Below are 22,507 nucleotides of genomic sequence, written 5' to 3'. Positions count from 1 at the left end.
GCCTCTTCTTCTCTGATTGTGCGACTTGCCTTGGAGAAATGTTCTGTTTCCTGCACCAGGCTAGAGACAAGTTGAGAGCGAGAAAGAGGGTTTGCTAGCTGTGCTCTCTGTTAGAAAGGAAATTGACGGTAAAGTTACAATTTAGTACGACCAAAATAATAGTTATTCAATAGTATAGAAGATACGGATTCACTTTTAATTGCACATACGAGCATTTTTACGTGTAGCCTAGACAGGCACACCGTAGGTTTTTGCAACGAAGAGGCAGAAGGGAAAGGAGAAAGGCTATTCTACCCCTTCGTTTGAAACCGTTTAAGCTAACCTACCTCCAGGATGTCGGAGCGAGGAGGGCTCCCGCGGACTGGAGGTGCCCCCTCCCCGCACTTGCAACCCTCCAAACCGGTCACGATCACCTCGAATCGCCCTGTCCACATGAACCTATACGCCACCTGGGAAGTGGACCGCTCTTCACCAAGCTGTGTGCCGAGGTAAGAGCCTTCGAGTAAGGGAAGTAACGTTAGTTCTATCCGTTGGTTCTTCTTGTTTGGTTTTTGTTCGTTTAAGACAAATAAGTACTGTTTGCAGACCATTTAAAGACGTCCACTATGGGTTTTACGGGTCATACTTTGGTTTTACTACCAAAACGATCTTAAATTCTGTAACATAACTGTGACAGACATAAAAGGCAGTGTTTGAAATGTTTTGACTGGGCAAATAGCTTAATAAGACATTCTCAACTTGCAATAACCTTTTATTGTTGTCTATCTGGTCAACCCAGACACGTAGCCTATAGGCTAGTCTACCACATTCTAATACAGAATCAACTTCTGTATCGTTCTTGTGTACGTACCCCTCACGATAGTATCCTGTGCCTAGGTTTCCGATAGATCATTTTATCTCTCGGTCGGTCGTGGTATTTTGGGGGAGACCCATCATATCAAATGCACCACTGGCCATTCAGATGGTGGCATACAGAAACCAGTTGTCCGTTCCACGACAGAACAGACTGTCTGGGTGTATTTCCCCATAGCTCAAGGCTCCACCATTTGATTTTGAGTCCAATGTTGCCAGGGGTTTTTAGCAACGTTATACGGTCATTAACATATGAATTGATAGGTTAGATTTGCTGTAATAGAAGTGATCTTTTTTGGGGGGGTTAACTGGAAGGGAGTGTATTAATCCATTGTAATGGAGCAGTAGGAAGAGTTGCCAGGAAATCACACACACACCTGACATCATCCATGGTCATTCTGAACAAAGGCTCTCAAGATCCCTCTCTCTCTCTGTGTGTGTGTGTGTGTGTGTGTGTGTGTGTGTGTGTGTGTGTGTGTGTGTGTGTGTGTGTGTGTGTGTGTCCCAGTGGTATTTCATTTTTCTATTCCACATTCCCCCTTTCTCTGTTGTATTATAATATACTGTATGTTCTTATGCTATATGATACTGTATGTGTTCATTGGTATGTGTTTATGCTATGTTTATTTACAGTGCATTGGGAAAGTATTCAGACCGCTTGACTTTTTCCACATGTTGTTACGTTATAGCCTTATTCTAAAATTGATTACATTTTTCCTCATCAATCTACACACAATACCCTATAATGACAAAGAGAAAACAAGCTTTGAGAAATTTTAACAAATGTATTAAATATAAAAAACAGAAATACCTTATTTACATAAGTATTCAGACCCTTTGCTATGAGACTCGAAATTGAGCTCAGGTGCATCCTGTTTCCATTGATCATCATTGAGCTGTTTCTACAACTTGATTGGAGTCCACCTGTGGTTAATTCAATTGATTGGACATGATTTGGAAAGGCACACACCTGTCTATATAAGGTCCCACAGTTGACAGCGCAAGTCAGAGCAAAAACCAAGCCATGAGGTCAAAGGAATTGTCCGTAGAGCGCCGAGACAGGATTGTGTCAATGCACAGATCTGGTAAGGGTACCAAAACAGTTCTGCAGCATTGAAGTTCCCCAGGAACACAGTGGCAAACATCGTTCTTAAATGGAAGAAGTTTGGAACCACCAAGACTCTTCCCAGAGCTGGCCGCCCGGCCAAACTGAGCAATGGGAGGAGAGGGGCCTTTGTCAGAGAGGTGACCAAGAACCCGATGGTCACTCTGACAGAGTTCCTCTGTGGAGATGGGAGAACCTTCCAGAAGTACAACTGTCTCTGCAGCACTCTGGCAAATCAGGCTTTTATGATAGATTGGCCAGACTGAAGCCACTCCTCAGTAAAAGGCACATGACAGCCCGCTTGGAGTTTGCCAAAAAGCACCTAAAGGACTCAGATCACAAGAACCAAGATGGAACTCTTTGGCCTGAATGCCAAGTGTCAGGTCTGGAGGAAACCTGGCACCATCCCTATGGGGACGCATGGTGGTGGCAGCATCATGCTGTAGGGATGTTTTTCAGGGACTGGGAGACTTGTCAGAATCGAGGCAAAGATGAACAGAGCAAAGTACAGAGAGCTCCTTGATGGAAACCTGCTCCAGAGTGCTCAGGACCTCAGACTGGTGTGACGGTTCACCTTCCAACAGCACAATGACCCTAAGCACACAGCCAAGTCAACGCAGAGGAGTGGCTTCGGGACAAATCTCAATCTCCTTGAATTGGCCCAGCCAGAGCCCGGACTTGAACCCGATCGAACATCTCTGGAGAGACCTGAAAATAGCTGTTCAGCAATGCTCCCCATCCAACCTGACAGAGCTTAAGAGGATCTGCAGAGGAGAATGGGAGAAACTCCCAAAATACAGGTGTGCCAAGCTTGTAGCGTCATACGCAAGAAGACTCGAGGCTGTAATCGCTGCCCAAGGTGTTTCAACAAAGTACTGAGTAAAGGGTCTGAATACTTATGTAAATGTGATATTTCCAGGGTTTTTTTGCCACTTTTTCTCCCCAATTTCGTGGTATCCAATTGTCTCATCGCTGCAACTCCCGTACAGACTCGAGAGGCGAAGGTCGAAAGCCGTGCATCCTCCGAAACGCAACCCAACCATTGCGCACTAGTGACTCCTGTGGCCGTCCGGGCGCAGTGCACGCTGACACAGTGGCCTGGTGTACAGCGTTTCCTCTGACACATTGGTGCGGCTGGTTTCCGGGTTAAGTGGGCATTGTGCTTCTTGACACGGGCGCAGTGCTTCTTGACACGTCCACAGGAGTCACTAGTGCGCAATGGGACAAGGACATCTCTGCCGGCCAAACCCTCCCCGAACCCGGACAACGCTGAGCCAATTGTGCGCCGCCCCATGTGTCTCCCGGTCGCAGCCAGCTGCGCTGCGACAGAGCCTGGACTCGAACCCAGAATCTCTAGTGGCACAGCCTTAGAACACTGCGCCACTTGGGAGGACATTTTCAAAAATGTATACAAACCTGTTTTTGCTTTGTCATTTTGGGTTGTTGTGTGTAGACTGAGGGGTGGAAAATATTGAATACATTTTTTAATAAGGCTGTAACGTAACAAAATGTGGAAAAAGTCAAGGTGTCAGAATACTTTCCAAATGCACTGTATACCTTCCCCCCTTTCAAATGGGGATAGATACCTCAGCAGTATTTCAGTACTATATTAATGCAACATTCACCTGTAGAAGTATCATAGTAAACGGGGTGTAGTGAAGCCGGAGGAGTGGTGCTCCCCACTCTTTTCCAATTTGACTCGAGATTACACTGAGCTGTGATACTATTTCTGTCAAATGGATTCTGATAAATCACATTTAATTACAACAATAATTCAATGACAAACCAAATAAATATTTATAGCAACCTAGAGGTAAATGGTGGCTTCTTCTCTCTGGCGGTGGCAAGAATGATGAACTATTAGGCTACCTGTGTGCACTGCGGCGGCCTGTCCGAGTCCTGACCACAGAACGTTGAACGTTGAATTTATCCTTGAACACGATATGTGACCACTTGGTTACGGTGATGCCGTTTTGCCCAGGACACCTAAACCATAGTGGCCACCGTGATGGTTTACGTTAACTACAATTTGATTTGATAACATTTTTTCTATCTAGGCACATAAATTCTATGAATTGATAGTTCACTTCTGTGTTTTTTTTTTTTAAATTCTGTAATAGGGTAATATCGTAACTGTGTGTTCAAACTAATCACGAACAGTTCAATGATATTAAACTATATGTGGGTATATTAGGCTATAGCCTACAAACAACTATACCACGTAGTCGTAAGCCTATTACAGTCGTACTGCAAATTATTCTTGTTTGTTCCTGAATTGGCCGAATGGCAGAGCTATCCTTCAACTATCCTTTATCACCACAAGTTGGTTCAACTTCTTTAATTAACATCATTGCGCGATCCTGGCGCTGTCATTACGGCACTGTTCTCTTAAAATGTCATTTCAGTCCTTTTGCTTCAAATGACATTTAATCAAGATCTGTTGCCTACGCCTATAACAGTAGTCATACTCTTCACTTATTATTGTTATTATTACACATAGAAGATTATCCTTCTCACAATGGTGCTTGTTTAGAAAAAGTTATCAATGTCTTGCCAGATCACATAATGATTAATTTGCATGTTACATAACAGGACCGAATATAATAGCATAGTAGGGCTGTAACGTTACTGCTACACCAAAAACACCTAATTTCTAATGAGATTTTAGGATGGTTAGCTGAAGCTGAATTGTCAAAGATAGATGCTTTGATTGAAACAAAACAGAAGAAAGGCTAATAGTTTAACCCGATCTTCTCTAATACGCTCACGGAACACCTAAACGCATATTCCCGCGAAACTGATTGTGATCAATCAAATGATCGGCGTGGAAATGCAGCTGGGACTTTTCACTGGTAAAACATGAAGAATTATCATTCACGGTTGACGGTGGCGATGGCTTATTTTTTAAATTAGGTAGCCTATCCCCAACTTGGAGTTTGATGGTATAAAAAAATAGGCTCATGTCATAAGAAAAATGACTGTGTGAGCATAGGCAGATGTTGCATTTGGAGGATGCATGTTCTTATGCATAGTCTATAATGACTGGCTGGCTTAATCTGTTGGCACACACTTTGAGGAAATTCTGACGTCATTTACATTTTTCTTTGTGCTCCCTTACCTAAAGAGAGTGCTACTACCACGCCTAGTAAATTAATGACATTATTATTATTATAATAATAATAATCATAATCATATCATAACCATACTATAGAATCACTGAATAAAGATGCCACTGTATGAGAAGGTGCGTAAAAGCATCATATGGGCTTTAGTACTGTACTTCTTCTCCTTTTCAAAAAGCTTTAGAACTTGGCTGGTTTAGTACTAAAGCCTTTGGGTGTGTTTTGACACATGCTTTTTAGTGTTTTTGTCAAGTGCTTTGTTTGGGGTAAGTAGATGAGTTGTGCTCTAAAAATATCTGGTCTGTGTCCTGGACTCAGATCTCCGTTACTTTGACGTCCTGTCTCTGATTACTAAGAATAGAAATGTCTCGGTTGTTTTTGTGGGGGGTGCATAGTGATGTCACCTTGCTGGATCTGCACAGTTTCAGGGCTTTAGCAGAAGGCACGGTCCATCACCCTTCTTCCAGCAGAGAAACAGAGAACCAAGCAGAACGCTGAGAAATACAACCTTCCTTCCTTTCCTTCCTGGAGGCAATCACTGATCTGACACCATGTAGATTGTTAGACTGTGTTATAGAACCCAGAGTTTCACCTGTCCAATCGGGTCAGATGTGATCACTTGAAGGAAGGGAGGAGATGAGGAGGGATTTATTTTCAAAGTATCTTACCCAGCCCTCACCTGTGTCTCAAGACATTGTGATGGCTGCTGGGTATGATTCAAACAGGCCCAGGGTGTCTTATTATTGTTATTGTTGCAGGAAGCTGACATGTGAACACCCTCCCTGTAGAGGTTTGTAGCTGTAACCTCTTCTACTTCCCGTCTACCCACAATGCTGTTAGTGTGTTGTTTACATAGAGTGCCTCTGTAAGGTCAGTTCTTATGGACACTTGACCTTCATGAACTATTCTGTGGGTGGGAAACTATCAGTATGCAGTAAGCTACTTTCTCCAATTTACCATGTTTCTGCAGCGTCATCACCACCAGCGATTGTCACCAACCATCTCGTTCTCACAGCTTTTTTGCTTCATTGACTTTCTTATGTTCTAACAACTATCTATATATATATATATATATATATATATATATATATATATATATATATATATATATATATATATATATATATATATATTTATTTATTTATATATATATTTATTTATTTATTTATTTTTTATCCCAAGCTAAATAATCCTAGTGACACCAGCAGGCTACCTGTCTTTGGGTCTGTTAAAAAGTGTCTTCAAAAGCTCTATAAAGTGCATTCGGAAACTATTCAGACCCCTTGACTTTTTCTACATTTTGTTATGTTACAGCCTTATTCTAAAATTGATTAAATCCATTTTTTTACTCATCAATCTACACATAATACCCCATAATGACAAAGCAAAAACAGCTTTTTTTTCCTACATTTTTGAAAATGTAAATAAACTCCCCCGGAAATATCACATTTACATAAGTATTCAGACCCTTTACTCAGTATTTTGTTGAAGCACCTTTGGCAGCGATTACAGCCTCGAGTCTTCTTGGGTATGATGCTACAAAGCTTGGCACACCTGTATTTGGGGAGTTTCTCCCATTCTTCTCCGCAGATCCTCTCAAGCTCTGTCAGGTTGGATGGGGAGCGTCGCTGAACAGCTATTTTCAGGTCTCTTCAGAGATGTTTAACAGGGTTCTCGCCCGGGTTCTGGCTGGGCCACTCAAGGACATTCAAATCAAATTTTATTTGTCACATGCGCTGAATACAACAGGTGTAGACCTTAAAGTGAAATGCTTACTTACAAGCCCTTAACCAACAATGCAGTTTTAAGAAAATTCCTAAAAAGTAAGAGATAAGAATAAGAAATAAAGAGCAGCAGTAAATAACAATAGCGGGGCTATATACAGGTGGTACTGAGTCAATGTGCGGGGGCTCCGGTGTCGAGGTAATTGAGGTAATCATGTACATGTAGGTAGAGTTATTAAAGGGGCTATGCATCGATAATAACAGAGGGGGGCAATGCAAATAGTCTGGGTAGCCATTTGATTTAGCTGTTCAGGAGTCTTATGGCCTGGGGGTAGAAGCTGTTTAGAAGCCTCTTGGACCTAGACTTGGCGCTCCGGTACCGCTTGCAGTGCGGTAGCAGAGAGAACAGTCTATGACTAGGGTGTCTGGAGTGTTTGACAATTTTTAGGGCCTTCCTCTGACACCGCCTGTACTGTACTGGGCCGTACACACTACCTCTGTAGTGCCTTGCAGTTGGAGGCCGAGCAGTTGCCATACTAGGCAGTGATGCAACCCGTCAGGATGCTCTCGATGGTGCAGCTGTAAAACCTTTTGAGGATCTGAGGACCCATGCCAAATCCTTTCAGTCTCCTGAGGTGGAATAGGTTTTGTCGTGCCCTTTTCACGACTGTCTTGGTGTGCTTAGACCATGTTAGTTTGTTGGTGAAGTGGACACCAAGGAACTTGAAGCTCTCAACCTGCTCCACTACAGCCCCGTCGATGAGAATGGGGGCGTGCTCTGTCCTCCTTTTCCTATAGTCCACAATCATCTCCTTTGTCTTGATCACGTTGGGGGAGAGGTTGTTGTCCTTGCACCACACGGTCAGGTCTCTGACCTACTTGCTATAGGCTGTCTCCTCGTTGTTGGTGATCAGGCCTACCACTGTTGTGTCGTCAGCAAACTTAATGATGGTGTTGGAGTCGTGCCTGGTCGTGCAGTCATGTGTGAACAGGGAGTACAGGAGGGGACTGAGCACGCACCCCTGAGGGGCCCCGATGTTGAGGCTCAGCATGGCGGATGTTTTGTTACCTACCCTTACCACCTGGGGGCGGCCCGTCAGGAAGTCCAGGATCCAGTTACAGAGGGAGGTGTTTAGTCCCAGGGTCCTTAGCTTAGTGATGAGCTTTGAGGGCACTATGGTGTTGAACGCTGAGCTGTAGTCAATGAATCTCATTCCCACATTGGTGTTCCTTTTGTCCAGGTGGGAAAGGGCAGCCTGGAGCGCAATAGAGATTGCGTCATCTTATGAGCTGTTGGTGCGGTATGCAAATTGGAGTGGGTCTAGGGTTTCTGGAATAATGGTGTTGTGATCCATGACCAGCCTTTCAAAGCACTTCATGGCTACAGACGTGAGTACTACGGGTCGGTAGTCATTTAGGCAGGTTACCTTAGTGTTCTTGGGCACAGGGAATATGGTGGTCTGCTTGAAACATTTTGGTATTACAGACTCACAGGGAGAGGTTGAAAATGTCAGTGAAGACACTTGCCAGTTGGTCAGCCCATGCTCGGAGTACTGAGAGTCCTTTCGGTGGCTTTTGGCAAACTTCAAGTGGGCTGTCGTGCCTTTTTACCGAGGAGTGGCTTCACTCTGGCCATTCTGCCATAAAGGCCTGAATAGTGGAGTGCTGCAGAGATGGTTGTCCTTCTGGAAGGTTCTCCCATTTCCACAGAGGAACTCTGGAGCTCTTTCAGAGTGACCATCGGGTTCTTGGTCACCTCCCTGACCAAGGCTCTTCTCCCCCTATTGCTCAGTTTGGCCGGGCGGCCAGCTCTAGGAGGAGTCTTGGTAGGTTCATACTTCCATTTTTTTCAATGATGGAGGCCACTGTGTTCTTGGGGACCTCCAATGCTGCAGCCATTTTCTGGTACCATTACCCAGGTCTGTGCCTCAACACAATACTGTCTTGGAGCTCTACAGCCAATTCCTTCGACCTCATGGCTTGGGTTTTGCTCTGACATGCGCTGTCAACTGTGGGCCCTTATATAGACAGGTGTGTGCCTTTCCAAATCATGTCCAATCAATTGAATTTACCACAGGTGGACTGATCAATGGAAACAGGATGCTCTTGAGCTAAATTTCAAGTCTCATAGCAAAGGGTCTGAATACTTATGTAAATAAGGTATTTTAGTTTTTTATATTTAATTGCGCAAACATTTCTAAACTGTTTTCACTTCGTAATTATGGGTTATTGTGTGTAGATTTGAGGATTATCATTTTTTTTTTTTTTTTTTAGTAAGAAATTTTAGAATAAAGGAAGGGTCCTGAATACTTTCTGAATGCGCTGTATAAGACTCATTATTTCCAGTCTGCAATGCATATCATCTGATCACTACCTCCCATTAAATATAGCTGCTAATATAGTTCTGCTGTATGTGGCATTTAAATAATTAAACATTCCCATTACTAAGCTTCTTAGTCCGTTTGGAGTCAGTCTTGGGAGTCTTATGGAACGTTGGTGTGTTAAATGGTTGACAGTATGAGCCCTGGACAAAAGTAGTGCACTATATAGGTAATAGAGGTCCATTCGGGAGACACCCTGAGAGTTGACAGAAGAGGATGGTTGGGATTCCTGCTTCTGCTGACTGCGCTGTTGGAGCTTGAGGCCCTGGCAGGAACCAAACTCAAGTCCTCTGACTCTAGCCTAGAGGAATGGAACGGAACGTACGGTTGAATAAGTTCTAATGCTGAGCTATACTGAACTCTGTCCCTGGTTGTGGCTGGGGCCTTGGCCGGGGCTGGGGCCTTGGCTGGGGCCTTGGCTGGGGCCTTGGCCGGGACCTTGGCCGGGGCTGGGGCCTTGGCCGGGGCTGGGTTATCACTGTGTGTGACGAGTGATACAGTAACCTTGTCCGAGCCAGAACGGCCCATGGGGCTGGAACCTGAGGCAGCTTGATATACACGTACTCCCACTGGACGGGACGTTAGTCTATCCCAGTGATATGCACCTCCTTAATGCCCACACCTGAGCTGTCAATGAGAAATACTAGCTATGAATGAAGGAAGAAAGCCCACAGATTGTATCCTGCACTCTTGTGTTTCTAATCAACCCACACCACAATAGGGTGTCACACTGCTACACTATACCACATAGTCAGTCCTTGCCTAACCTGCCCTCTACACACACACACACAATCTCACGCTCATACTCACACCCGATTTAAGAAGGACTGGCACATGGATCGGGCCACTGCTCACTCTTCCGCTCAGTTGAATGGCTGAGAGGTCTGAAGTTTCCCTTCGCGCACCGCTGCCAGGAGCAGTGACGGCAGACAGAGCGAGGTAGAGCGGGACGGAGGGACCCCGTTCTCGACCCTTCTCGCGTTCCCACACTCTCTACGCTTCTTCTCGACGTGTGCACTCGTTCACTCCCCCCCCCCATGGATGTAAAATGAAAGGGACTCCGTAGCCCTTGCTGACACCCATTCAATGCGTTTCAGTACATCTATGAGGGGTAGTGAACAAGTGTACACGCCTAGGATAGGGAATAGGACCGTATCTCGACTCTCTGTCTTCTGCCTCTAGAGATCAGTTGTTTTGTGATAGGAGACTGTCTGGGTGACCTTGTTGAATGTGGATCGTAATGCTGCTGAATGCTGAGATGTAGGGTTGTCAATATAGGATGTATGGTGGCGGATCACTTCTGTTCTTGTCCTCACCAGAGTCTTGTGTGTGTGTGTGTGTGTGTGTTCACACAGTTAATTGCCCCTGACATCAATCTCATAGTTGTGGAATCCTATCCTCGCATCTGGCAGAGGACCAACACTGGGATGTGTGTATTACAGTGCGTATGTGGAAAGACGATAGACATCCTACTCTGGCTATGGCCACCGACACTGTGAAATACACTGAGTGTACAAAACATTAGGAACCATCCCCGAACCTGGGCGACGCTGGGCCAATTGTGCGCCGCCTCACGGGGCTGCGGTGACGCCTCTAGCACTGCGACGCTGTGCCGCTCGGGAGGCCCCTCCATTTGTATTATTTTTGTTATGTTATGATGCTGATAGGGGTTGACCTCGACACAGTGGGATACTGACACACTAAGTAGTAGTGACACTCTGGAGAAGAAGCACTGTGACAGTCTGAGGGGACTGAGTTGTTACACTAACTCTCCGGCATGATATACAGCACACACACACACAGTGCAGCCCTAAACAGAATTAGACGTGTGCTTTGGACATTAATCTCTAATCGTTTTAATGAAGGGACAGAATCGTTCTCTTTCTGTCTCGCTCTCCTCCCCTTATCTCTGTATCACACATGAAGTGACATGGTGTCTCCAGAACAAGGGGTTAGGGGTGAGGGAGCAATGTGCTGGGTTGGATAACCGGGCGCTAACGCACGAGAGCGCCACTTAGCAAAGTTGTGATGTCCGATAAGTTCTATGACGTACAGTACTAGCCAAAAGTTTGGACATGCCTACTCATTCAAGGTATTTTTTATTTTTTACAATTTTCTACATTGTAGAATAATAGTGAAGACATCAACTATGAAGTTACACATATGGAATCATGTAGTAACATATTTTTTTTTCAACAAATCAAAATATATTTTTTTGAGATTCACCAAAGTGGCCACCCTTTGCCTTGATGACCGCTTTGCACACTTGGCATTCTCTCAACCAGCTTCATCTGGAATGCTTTTCAACGGTCTTGAAGGCGTTCCCACATATGCTGAGCACTTGTTGGCTGCTTTTCCTTCACTCTGCCGGCCCAACTCATCCCAAACCATCTCAATTGGGTTGTGGTTAGGTGATTGTGGAGGCCAGGTCATCTGATGCAGCACTCCATCACTCTCCTTCTTGGTCAAATAGCCCTTATACAGCCTGGAGGTGTGTTGGGTAATTTTCCTGTTGAAAAACGAATGATAGTCCTGTTAAGTGCAAACCAGATGGGATTGTAGATTATCCATTCACCTACTCTGTGTCTCACAAAAACAAAATCAAAAATTTGGACTCCTCAGACCAAAGGACAGATTTCCACAGGTCTAATGTCCATTGCTCGTGTTTCTTGGCCCAAGCAAGTCTCTTCTTATTATTGGTGTCCTTTAGTAGTGGTTTCTTTGCAGCAATTCGACCATGAAGTCCTGATTCACGCAGTCTGCTCTGGACAGTTGATGTTGAGATGTGTCTGTTACTTGAACTCTGTGAAGCATTCATTTGGCCTGAAGTTTCAGATGGCTGGTAACTCTAATGAACTTATCCTCTGCAGAAGAGGTAACTCTGGGTCTTCCTTTCCTGTGGCAGTCCTCATGAGAGCCTGTTTCATCATAGCGCTTGATTGTTTATGCGACTGTTCTTGACAAAACTTTCAAGAAGGCACACTGTTAATTGAAATGCATTCCAGGTGACTACCTCATGAAGCTGGTTGAGAGAATGCCAAGCGTGTGCAAAGCTTTCAAAGGCAAAGGGTGGCTACTTTTGAAGAATCTCAAATAGAAAATATATTTGGATTTGTTTATTACTTTTTTGGTTACTACATACGTGCGTTTTGAGAGAGCGAGAGAATATATATTCTTCAATCAGCTATTTTATTTAACCTGTCCGTGCGCATGTCTACAGAGAGAGAGAGAGAGAGAATGCTCCTATTGACCTTGCTAGTGTCTGGTCATTCACGGAGTTGACATCTACGAGTGGAGGACCTGCAATCCAAGTCTTCTACAATGCAATACATATTTCGCACCTCATCCTGCCATTTTTTTATATCAGTGGTTAGAGAGAGCCAGTGTGTTGCCGTTGTGTGTTCTTACTGCAGGTGTCGGCGCGTGTCGCCAGGCGTCTGACTGCGCCCGACAGATTGAGCATATGCGGGGCAACGGAGGGTGGAGGAGAAGATGAGCGAGTGTGAGGTCGGCCGATTTTATTGCTTTTTCTATCTCTCTGCAGAGAAAGGGGGAGGGAGGGAGGGTTCTTTCTCTCTGTCGACTAGTCGCTCAGAAAGCGGCACCTATTTATTTTTGCCGACCCTCTGTCACACACCTGCTGCTGCCGCCACGGCTCTCGTTGTTATTGCCACAGGCAGCATAACACCTCTCGCCACCGCTACTGCACAAGACAAAGTAGGCTATTCTGAAGCTGGTTTGTCACTTCTCGCTACGTCACGGTCCAACTGAGGTGACGTATTAAACCAGGAGGGAAGCAGTGCAAGGCTACAGAATGTAGTCAAACAGTCGTGGAGAAAAATGGAATTCAATAGCAAAGTATGTAAAAGGTGTTTAGGTTAAACAAGGCAACAGTAAACATGCCCCCCCCCCCCCCCCCCCCTTAGGCCAATTAGTGGCAACAATTCAAGCTCAGTTTGGAATTTCAGTTGGTTACTATAGCGTCCCCCTTCAGCCAATCAGTGTCATTTTGTAAATGCCAGATCTCTATGGCGTGACACATCATTCACCCAAGTTTAGTCAAAACGGGGCCAGTTGTCTCTGAGATATCTCGTGTGACTTACGCACGTACTAACATGCGTACGCATGACCGGACAGAGACCGATCCATAGTCCCCGGTCCGATTTCTGTCGTTGGGGACAAAAACAAACCCATTTCAGCTTGGCTAAGAAGTTTGAAGCGGCCATTTTAAGCGTTTCTCTGCCTCTTGTCAGAGGTGCAGTTTGGACAGAGCACGGCTTGACTATGGACACGGCCTTTTCATTTGATGTTTCTCTTCCTTAGGAAGAATAAAAAGGGAACCGCTCTGTATTAAATGTATTTGCATCGTTCTCATACTTTTGCTATATAATTGATATTTTGAAAAGTTAAAAGGAATAACCCACTTAAACTATCTTTTGGTATTTGTTTTCACTATTCCACTCTTCGCTGTTGATACAGTCCCACGGTGTCTAGGAAGTTTCGGTTGTGTTGAAGTCAGGACATTTTAAGTGAGAATTTCCCACCGAGATTAGAATTGGATAAGAGCTCTGTCTTTCTCCAGAAGGGGAGCGTACAGCCACATGTACTGTACAGACAGTAACTTCCTCCTCCAGGGACCCCTCTCTCTCTCTCTCTCTCTCGACTACCGCAGTTTCTCTACTGACTGTCTGTGACGAGCACAGGAAGAGAAACGGAGGTTTGTCATGACCTTTGTTAGACTTGCTGGAGCGGAGGGAGAAACCCATAGAAACGCACACCGTGGAGGACGTGCTTCTACACTGCCTTCAGATGAACTATGAGCCAGCACACACACACACACACTCAGTCATGCATTCATATTGTGGAAAGTGCACATGAATACATATTACTTATAACCCACTTTGACCAATCTTCATACACTCAGTCACAGACACAGAGAGGAGGGAGAGCGCGAGCGAGAGCGGGGGGAGGAGAGGGAAGGAGGTTGAGAGATCAGCGGGTGGGGAGAGCAGGGGGAGAGGGCAGAGAGTGCAGGGGGGAGAGAGGGTGGAGAGAGGGGGGAGAGAGGGCGGGGGGAGAGCAGGGGGGAAGAGAGAGAGCGGGGAGAGAGAGAGCAGAGGGCGGAGCGAGGAGGCGGAGAGAGGGAAGGAGGTTGAGAGATCAGCGGGTGGGGAGAGCAGGAGAGAGGGTGGGGAGAGCAGGGGGAGAGTGCAGAGGGGGAGAGGGTGGAGAGAGCAGGGGGAGAGAGAGAGGAGGGGAGAGCGGGGGGAGAGAGGGCGGAAAGAGCAGGGGGGATAGCGAGAGCAGAGGGCGGAGCGAGGAGGGCGGAGCGAGCAGGGGGAGAGAGCAGGGGGGAGATGGCGCAGAGAGCAGGGGGAGAGAGAGCAGGGGGGTGAGAGCAGGAGAGAGAGAGCAGGGGAGAGAGCGGGGGGAGAGAGGGCGGAAAGAGCAGGGGGGAGAGCGAGAGCAGAGGGCGGAGCGAGGAGGGCGGAGCGAGCAGGGGGAGAGAGGGGGGAGAGAGCAGGGGGGAGATGGCGCAGAGAGCAGGGGAGAGAGAGAGAGCAGGGGAGAGAGAGAGAGCAGGGGAGAGAGAGCGGAGCGAGCAGGAGAGAGGGGGGAGAGAGCAGGGGGGAGATGGCGCAGAGAGCAGGGGGAGAGAGAGCAGGGGGGAGAGAGCAGGAGAGAGAGAGAGAGCAGGGGAGAGAGAGCGGGGGGGAGAGAGGGCGGAAAGAGCAGGGGGAGAGAGAGAGCGGGGGAGAGAGAGAGAGCAGAGGGCGGAGCGAGGAGGGGGGAGAGAGCAGGGGGGAGAGATGGCGCAGAGAGCAGGGGGAGAGATGGCGCAGGGGAGGGGTTGGAGAGAGCAGAGCAGGGGGGAGGGGGAGAGAGCAGGGGGAGAGAAGGTGGAGAGAGCAGAGAGGGGGGGAGGGTGGAGAGAGCAGAGGGAGAGATGGTGGCGAGAGCAGGGGGAGAGAGAGAGAGAGAGAGGGCGGAGAGAGCAGGGGGAGAGATGGCGGAGCGAGCAGGGGGGATAGATGGCGCAGAGAGCAGGGGGGAGAGAGAGAGCAGGGGGGAGAGATGGCGCAGGGGGGAGAGATGGCGCAGGGGAGGGGGTGGAGAGAGCAGAGCAGGGGGGAGGGGGGAGAGAGCAGGGGGTGGAGAGATGGCGGCGAGAGCAGGGGGGAGAGATGGCGCAGAGAGCAGGGGGAGAGAGAGAGCAGGGGGGAGAGATGGCGCAGAGGTGGAGAGAGCAGGGGGAGAGATGGCGCAGAGTGTGGAGAGAGCAGGGGAGGGGGTGGAGAGAGCAGGGGAGGGGGGAGAGAGCAGGGGGAGAGAAGGTGGAGAGAGCAGAGCAGGGGGGAGGGTGGAGAGAGCAGAGGGTGGAGAGATGGCGGCGAGAGCAGGGTGGAGAGAGGGCAGAGCGAGCAGGGTGGGGGAGGGCAGGGAGTGCAGGGGGGAGAGGGCGGGGAGAGCATGGGGGATAGAGCGTGGGAAGGAGAGAGCGGGGGGATAGAGCGTGGGAAGGAGAGAGCGGGGGGTAGAGCATGGGAAGGAGAGAGCGGGGGGTAGAGCGTGGGAAGGAGAGAGCGGGGGGTAGAGCGTGGGAAGGAGAGAGCGGGGGGTAGAGCGTGGGAAGGAGAGAGCGGGGGGTAGAGCGTGGGAAGGAGAGAGCGGGGGAGATGGGGAGGAGGGAGAGAGTGGGGAAAATGGGGGGGATAGAGAGACATGGGGGGGAGGAAGATGAGAGAACGAGAGAGGAGTGAGACAGCGGGGGAGAGAGAAGTTGAGAGGGGGGAGAGAGCATGGGAGAGGAGAGAGCAGGGGAGGGGGAGAGAGCGAGTGGGGGAGGAGAGCATGGAGATGGGGGGGTAGAAGATGGGGGGTAGATGGGGGAGGGAGAGTGTGGGAAGGAGAGAGCGGGGAAGATGGGGGAGAGAGAGCGGTGGAGATGGGGGGGGGGAGAGCGTGGGAAGGAGAGAGCGGGGGAGATGGGGAGGAGGGAGAGAGAGCGTGGGAGATGGGTGGGAGAGAGAGACCTGGGGGAGAGAAAGTTGGGGAGATGAGAGAGTGGGGAGAGGAGTGCGACAGCAGGGGAGAGAGAAGTTGAGAGGGGGAGAGAGCATGGGAGAGGAGAGAGGAGAGGAGAGAGGTGGAAGGAGGGAGGGAGGGAGAGAGAGCAGGCGAGGGGAGGGAGGGAGGGAGGGAGGGAGAGAGAGCAGGGTAGAGGGAGGGAGGGAGGGAGAGAGAGCAGGGTAGAGGGAGGGAGAGAGAGAGAGAGAGAGCAGGGGAGAGGGAGCACGGGGCAGGGAAGGGGAGAGAGAGCAGGGGAGAGGCTGTGGAGGAGGATAGAGGGCCGGGGGGAGAGGGATAGAGGGCTGAGGAGAGGGATTAGGGGAGAGGCTCGGGGGAGAGAGCCAGAGATTAGGGGAAAGGCTGGGGGGAGAGAGGGAGAGAGCAGGGGAGAGGGAGGGATAGAGGGCAGGAGGGAGATGAGAGGTGGAGGAAGTTGGATAGAGTGAAGCAGAGGCTCTATCGGATGAGACAGATTGAGAGGGAGAGAATTAAGGAATGCGAGTGTGGAATGAAAAAGCCTTGAGATAAAAGGAGAGAGAGAGAGAAAGGGAAGATGAGAGAGTTGTCGTTTTCATTGGCAGGTGGAGGCAGTGGTCCCCGGCTCATGTTGCCGTGGGCGATAAGAATTAGGGAAATGGAGAAACATGAGCAGACAATGACACCCGACGAGACAATAGGATGAGACATGAAGCCAGCCACACACAAACACACACAGTATGGACACTGCTGCTGGGCCTCTAGCTGCTGGGCCTCTAGCTGCTGGGCCTCTAGCTGCTGGGCCTCTACACACAGACACACAAAATGGAGAAACGAAATGCCACAGAGGAAGAGAGACTGGCAGATCAGACGTCTTCATTTGGCGCCTAATCTCCCTTGGCGGACCGTGCTATAATGTCTCTTTTGTCACAGAATAGGACAGAATATAATAAAATATCCACGTCGAGATTACACCAAGCCCGTACACCAGCTGATTTAATGGGAGCAATAACCCATAAGGCACTTGTCGTGCATAGCGCCCCAAGCACTCTGTAAAAAAATATCATCAGAATAATGGTTCGAACGTCAGACAAGACGATTTAGGATGACACAGAGGAAGCTACTTTCCCCAGAATGACATTGGAGACTTTTCATCATATTATGACACAATATCACGATGGTTTTATTGAAGTGATGTCATTCTGCGTTTTGGCGATTACTCGACTTTTATTCGGGCTGTGGGTTAACCTTGTCAGGATCTGTGAACAGCGGTACGCTAGTACAGACAGAGGGGGGCAAACAGAAAGCCAGGCAGGCAGAACAGGAACAAGCACTCACTCGGCATTAAGTTTTCAGAAGCTTCGGGATCGTTTTAGGGGAACTGGGTGCGTTCGAGCAGATTTAAAAGGACCTCAAAATCAGTCACTGCTGGCAGGCTCAGTAGAGGCAGACAGGTCAACAGACAGAGAGACTGTAGACCGGCAGACGGACACTCAGATGAGCAGTATAATGAGTGGACTCAGCAGTGTCTCTGTTAAAACTAATGAGAATCAGCTCTGATCGGATCAATACTGACTGACTGTGTTATAAGCTGCTGTTCTCTCTCCATCTCTCACTCTTCATCTCGTTGTCTGTTTCCCATCTCTCTGTCTTTCTCCTCTGTGTCGGCCTCTCTCTCTCTCTCTCTCTCCATCTCTCTTTCTTTCCATATCTTTGTCTGTCTTTCTGTGGTTATCTTTCTCCCTGTATTTCTGTATCCCTCCCTCTCTCTCCTCCATCTCCCTCTCCATCTCGTTCTCCTTACTCTCTATCCTCTCTCTCTCTCTCTCTCTCTCTCTCTCTCTCTCTCTTCTCTCCCATCTCGTTCTCCCCTCTCTCCGTTCTTTCCCACCTGTCTCTCTCTCCATCTACTTCTCCATCTCTCACTGGCAAACAGGGGCTAACAGCAGAGTCACAAGCCAGTCTGGGTGCAGCCAAGCGTACTTGCATACTGATCAGCACCGCTGTCATTATCTGCTTTGTGTGTGTAGGGTGTCTCTGTGTTCATTTATCGGCTTGCAGCGATCCATATGAAGCAGAGAGGAAGCAGACACTATCTTTCCATACAGTACCAGTCAAAGGTTTGGACACACCTACTCACTGCAGGGTTTTTCTTTATTTTTGACTATTTTCTACATTGTAGAATAATAGTGAAGACGTCACAACTGTGAAAGAACACACATGGAATCATGTAGTAACTAAAAAAGTGTTAAACAAATCAAAATATAATTTATATTTGAGATTCTTCCAAGTAATCACCCTTTGCCATGATGACAGCTTTGCACACTCTTGGCATTCTCTCAACCAGCAACATGAGCTAGTCACATGGAATGCATTTCAATTAACAGGTGTGCTTTGTTAACCTTATTTATGGTATTTCTTTCCTTATTGCGTTTGAGCCAATCAGTTGTGTTGTGACAAGGTAGGGGTGGTATACAGAAGATAGCCCTATTTGGTAAAATACCATATTCCATATCATTGCAAGAACAGCTCAAATAAGCAAAGAGAAAAGACAGTCCATCATTACTTTTAAGACATGGTCAGTCAAGTGCAGTTGCAAAAACCATCACGTGCTATGATGAAACTGGCTCTCATGAGGTCTGCCACAGGAAAGGAAGACCCAGAGTTACCTCTGCTGTGGAAGATAAGTAAGTTACCAGCCATCTGAAATTTCAGGCCAAATAAATGCTTCACAGAGTTCAAGTAACAGACACATCTCAACATCAACTGTTCAGAGGAGACTGCGCGAATCAGGCCTTCATTGTCGAATTGCTGCAAAGAAAACACTACTAAAGGACACCAATAAGAAGAAGAGACTTACATGGGCCAAGGAACATGAGCAATGGACATTAGACCTGTGGAAATCTGTCCTTTGGTCTTGAGTTTAAATTTGAGATTTTTGGTTCCAAATTCTGTGTCTTTGTGAGACGCAGAGTAGGTGAACGGATGATCTCCCCGCATGTGTGGTTCCCACCGTGAAGCATGGAGGAGGAAGTGTGTTGGTGGGGGCGTGCTTTGCTGGTGATACTGTATGTGAGTTATTTAGAATTCAAGGCACACTTAACCAGCATGGCTACCACAGCATTCTGCAGCGATACGCCATCCCATCTGGTTTGCGCTTAATGGGACTATCATTTGTTTATCAACAGGAAAATTACACAACACACCTCCAGGCTGTGTAAGCGCTATTTGATCAAGAAGGAGAGTGATGGAGTGCTGCATCAGATGACCTGACCTCCACAATCACTCAACCTCAACCCAATGAAATGGTTTGGGATGAGTTTTACCGCAGAGTGAAGGAAAAGCAGCCAACAAGTGCTCAGCATATGTGGGAAGTCCTTCAAGACTGTTGGAGAAGCATTCCAGGTGAAGCTGGTTGAGAGAATGCCAAGAGTGTGCAAAGCTGTCAAGGCAAAGGGTGGCTACTTACTTTGAAGAATATATAATTTAACACTTTGTTTGGTTACTACATGATTCCATATGTGTTATTTCATAGTTTTGATGTCTTCACTATTATTCTACAATGTAGAAAATAGTACAAATAAATTAAAACCCTTGAATGAGTAGTTGTCAACTTTCGACTGGTACTGTAAATCCTTCCATAGTTAGTCTGTTGTGTTTGACACTGCAGGTGTTAGACAAACATTGATAAGATCCCAGTCGCCAGGGCCTGCCCATCTCCCCAGCCCACCTGCTGCTAGGCTAACCACTAACGCTGCTAATGCTACATCAGCAACATTTACTATGAGACATTTTCTAATACATTTTAGAGCATGTGTGTGTTATTGGTCAGCTATGAAGTGTTATGAATGCTTATAGTAGTAGACTCTATGAATGCTCATAGGTGTGTTATGAATGCTTACGAGCTAGTGTTATAATGTACAGATAGATCCCCAGTCCCTCTGGAGTCTGGCTGTTTGTGTGTCTGACTGCTGCTGTGAGACGCATGCTAATCACTAAAACCCTGCCAGCAGGGCGCAACACACACACGCGCGCGCGCACACACACACACACACACACACACTCTCTAGAGCTGGATGATAAATTGCCTGAGTTGATACGATAAATAGAGCGATAAGTTTATAACTTTAATGTGCACCACAGTTACTCATTTTTTATTATCCTTTAAACTATTACTACTAGTGTGATGGTTGTTGCCATCATTCATCCCGTTAACAATCAACCATATTAGCAAACGTATTTCCTTTCAAACTTAACATTTCTCTACTATTGGCCACTTGTCGTAATGAACGATATCAGAAAACATCCTGTTATGGGTGATCAGTATGGTTGGTATCAACCATACACCACACACACACACACACACACACACACCTCTATCCTTGTTGGGACCTACAATTAATTTCCATTCAAAATCCTATTTACCATAACCCTAACTTCTAAACCTAACCAATTACCACCCTAATTGTCACCCTAAACCTAACCACTAAGCTTAAAATATCCTTTGTCCTCATGGGGATGTGGGAAAAGTCCCCACAAGGGAGAATTTTTCTTATTTTACTGTCCTTTAAAATCCATTTAGGGATTTTAGGTCCCCACAAGGATAGAAGAACCAACCCACACACACACAGTATGCACGTAACAAATACACACACACATAATCCCAATTCCAGTCAGACCCACACACACACACACACACACACTGCTTCTCTGTCCTAGTTACAACAGACAGTATGAAGCTCTATTACTAATCCCCGATACCTACTCGGTCGAAAATAACATAACCCATTGATGAGTGACTGTGCTGGCTTCCCTCAACCCAGGGTTTCTGTTAGGGAAATGTGGCACGGGACATTTGACCGGCAGCGCTTCAATTTACCGGACATTTGAGAAATTTACCGAGCCCAAATGCATTGGGCGTCCAACCACGGTACTCAGAATGACAGAACTCAGATTATTAGATTATGGTCATTCATCTTAACAGAACATGGAAGTCCAGGATGCAACGATGTGCGGTGTCCTAATTTTGATGCGCACTCTGAAGATGTTAGAGTAACTGTCCACATTTACTTTTCCACCTCCAAAAAAGATAAATAACAAACAGCAAAATCACTAGCCTATGTCAATCTACTATCCCACATAGTAGATCTATTCTATTGGTCAACATGTCGAGAAAGAAATGGCCTATTCCAAACAGATTCAGGACAGTTGTGGGATGATCGATCCCAAATTCATACAACCAGTAAACCTAAACTACATAAAAAAAATGTAAAAACGTTGACCCAATGAGTCTGATGCAACACTATAGAACGTTTTATCTTAAAATGTTGATAAACTATTATTTCTTCACATTATAAGCCCAACAATGCGCACAAAGGCAGTAGGTTATGCACAAAGTTCGTTCCACAATGCAACTAGTGGGAAAACACCATTGTCAAAAGCGCACCGCACATGCAAGCGACAGAGATGAAAATATCCGTTAGAATTTTTAAAGAGGAGAGGTCTAATATGCAACAATTACCATGGGTTGCTACTATGACAAGGATTGTGCCTTTGGCTACTGGACAATGAAATAAAGTTTATATAAAATAATTGCTTCCACGGATATGGTCGGATTTTGGCTAGGCTACTTTGAAGCAAGGTTCGACATGCCTCATAATGTGAAGTAAAACTTTCAGGTTTCAAACAATTAAGTATATGTTTTCAAAATGCATACTGCCTCCAGCGCATTGCAAAGTGAACAAGATGGCGCCGGAGAACAAGGTTGACGTTTTACGTATTCCTAATCAGTGTTTGTTTTTTGCATTGTTTGTAACTTATTTTTTTAACTTTGTACATATTGTTGCTGCTACCGTCTCTTATGACCAAAAATTACTTCTGGGTATCAGAACTGCAATTACTCACCGGGGACTGGCAGAATCCTTTTTTACCTTTTAACGAGTCCGGAGAGCCCGACGTGAATGATATACTGCTTTCCTGGGAACAGGCCCAGATCCCCATCATTTGCGTAAAGAGAAGGTGGAGAAAAAGGGGCCAGAGGGCAAGCTGCCTTCTGAGAATTCGTAGGCGATCGAATAAACCCCCACTTCCTTCCATTCTGCTAGCAAACCTGCAATCTTTGGAAAATAAAATTGATGACCTACGCGGAAGATTAAACTACCAACGAGACATTCAAAACTGTGATATCTTATGCTTCACGGAGTCGTGGCTGAGCGACAACATTATCAACATACAGCTGGATGGCTATACGCTGTATCAAGAGGAGAGAACAGCAGC

General features: G+C 46.8%; 1 protein-coding gene across 1 annotated transcript in view; it reads left to right on the top strand.

The window, feature by feature from the left end:
* The window catches only part of LOC106608994 (phosphofurin acidic cluster sorting protein 1), a 54,054-nt gene continuing 31,547 nt past the window's right edge, over positions 1 to 22,507 (top strand). The window contains 1 exon segment of the mRNA XM_014207312.3: positions 1 to 488. Coding sequence (XP_014062787.3) covers positions 334 to 488 — 155 coding nt within the window. The 5' untranslated portion in view covers positions 1 to 333.

This window comes from Salmo salar, chromosome 07 (assembly GCF_965601325.2).
Source record: "Salmo salar chromosome 07, fSalSal1, whole genome shotgun sequence".
Classification (NCBI taxonomy): Eukaryota; Metazoa; Chordata; class Actinopteri; order Salmoniformes; family Salmonidae; genus Salmo; species Salmo salar.
Note: the sequence above shows the minus strand (reverse complement) of the source record. Positions and strands in the feature narration are given on the sequence as shown.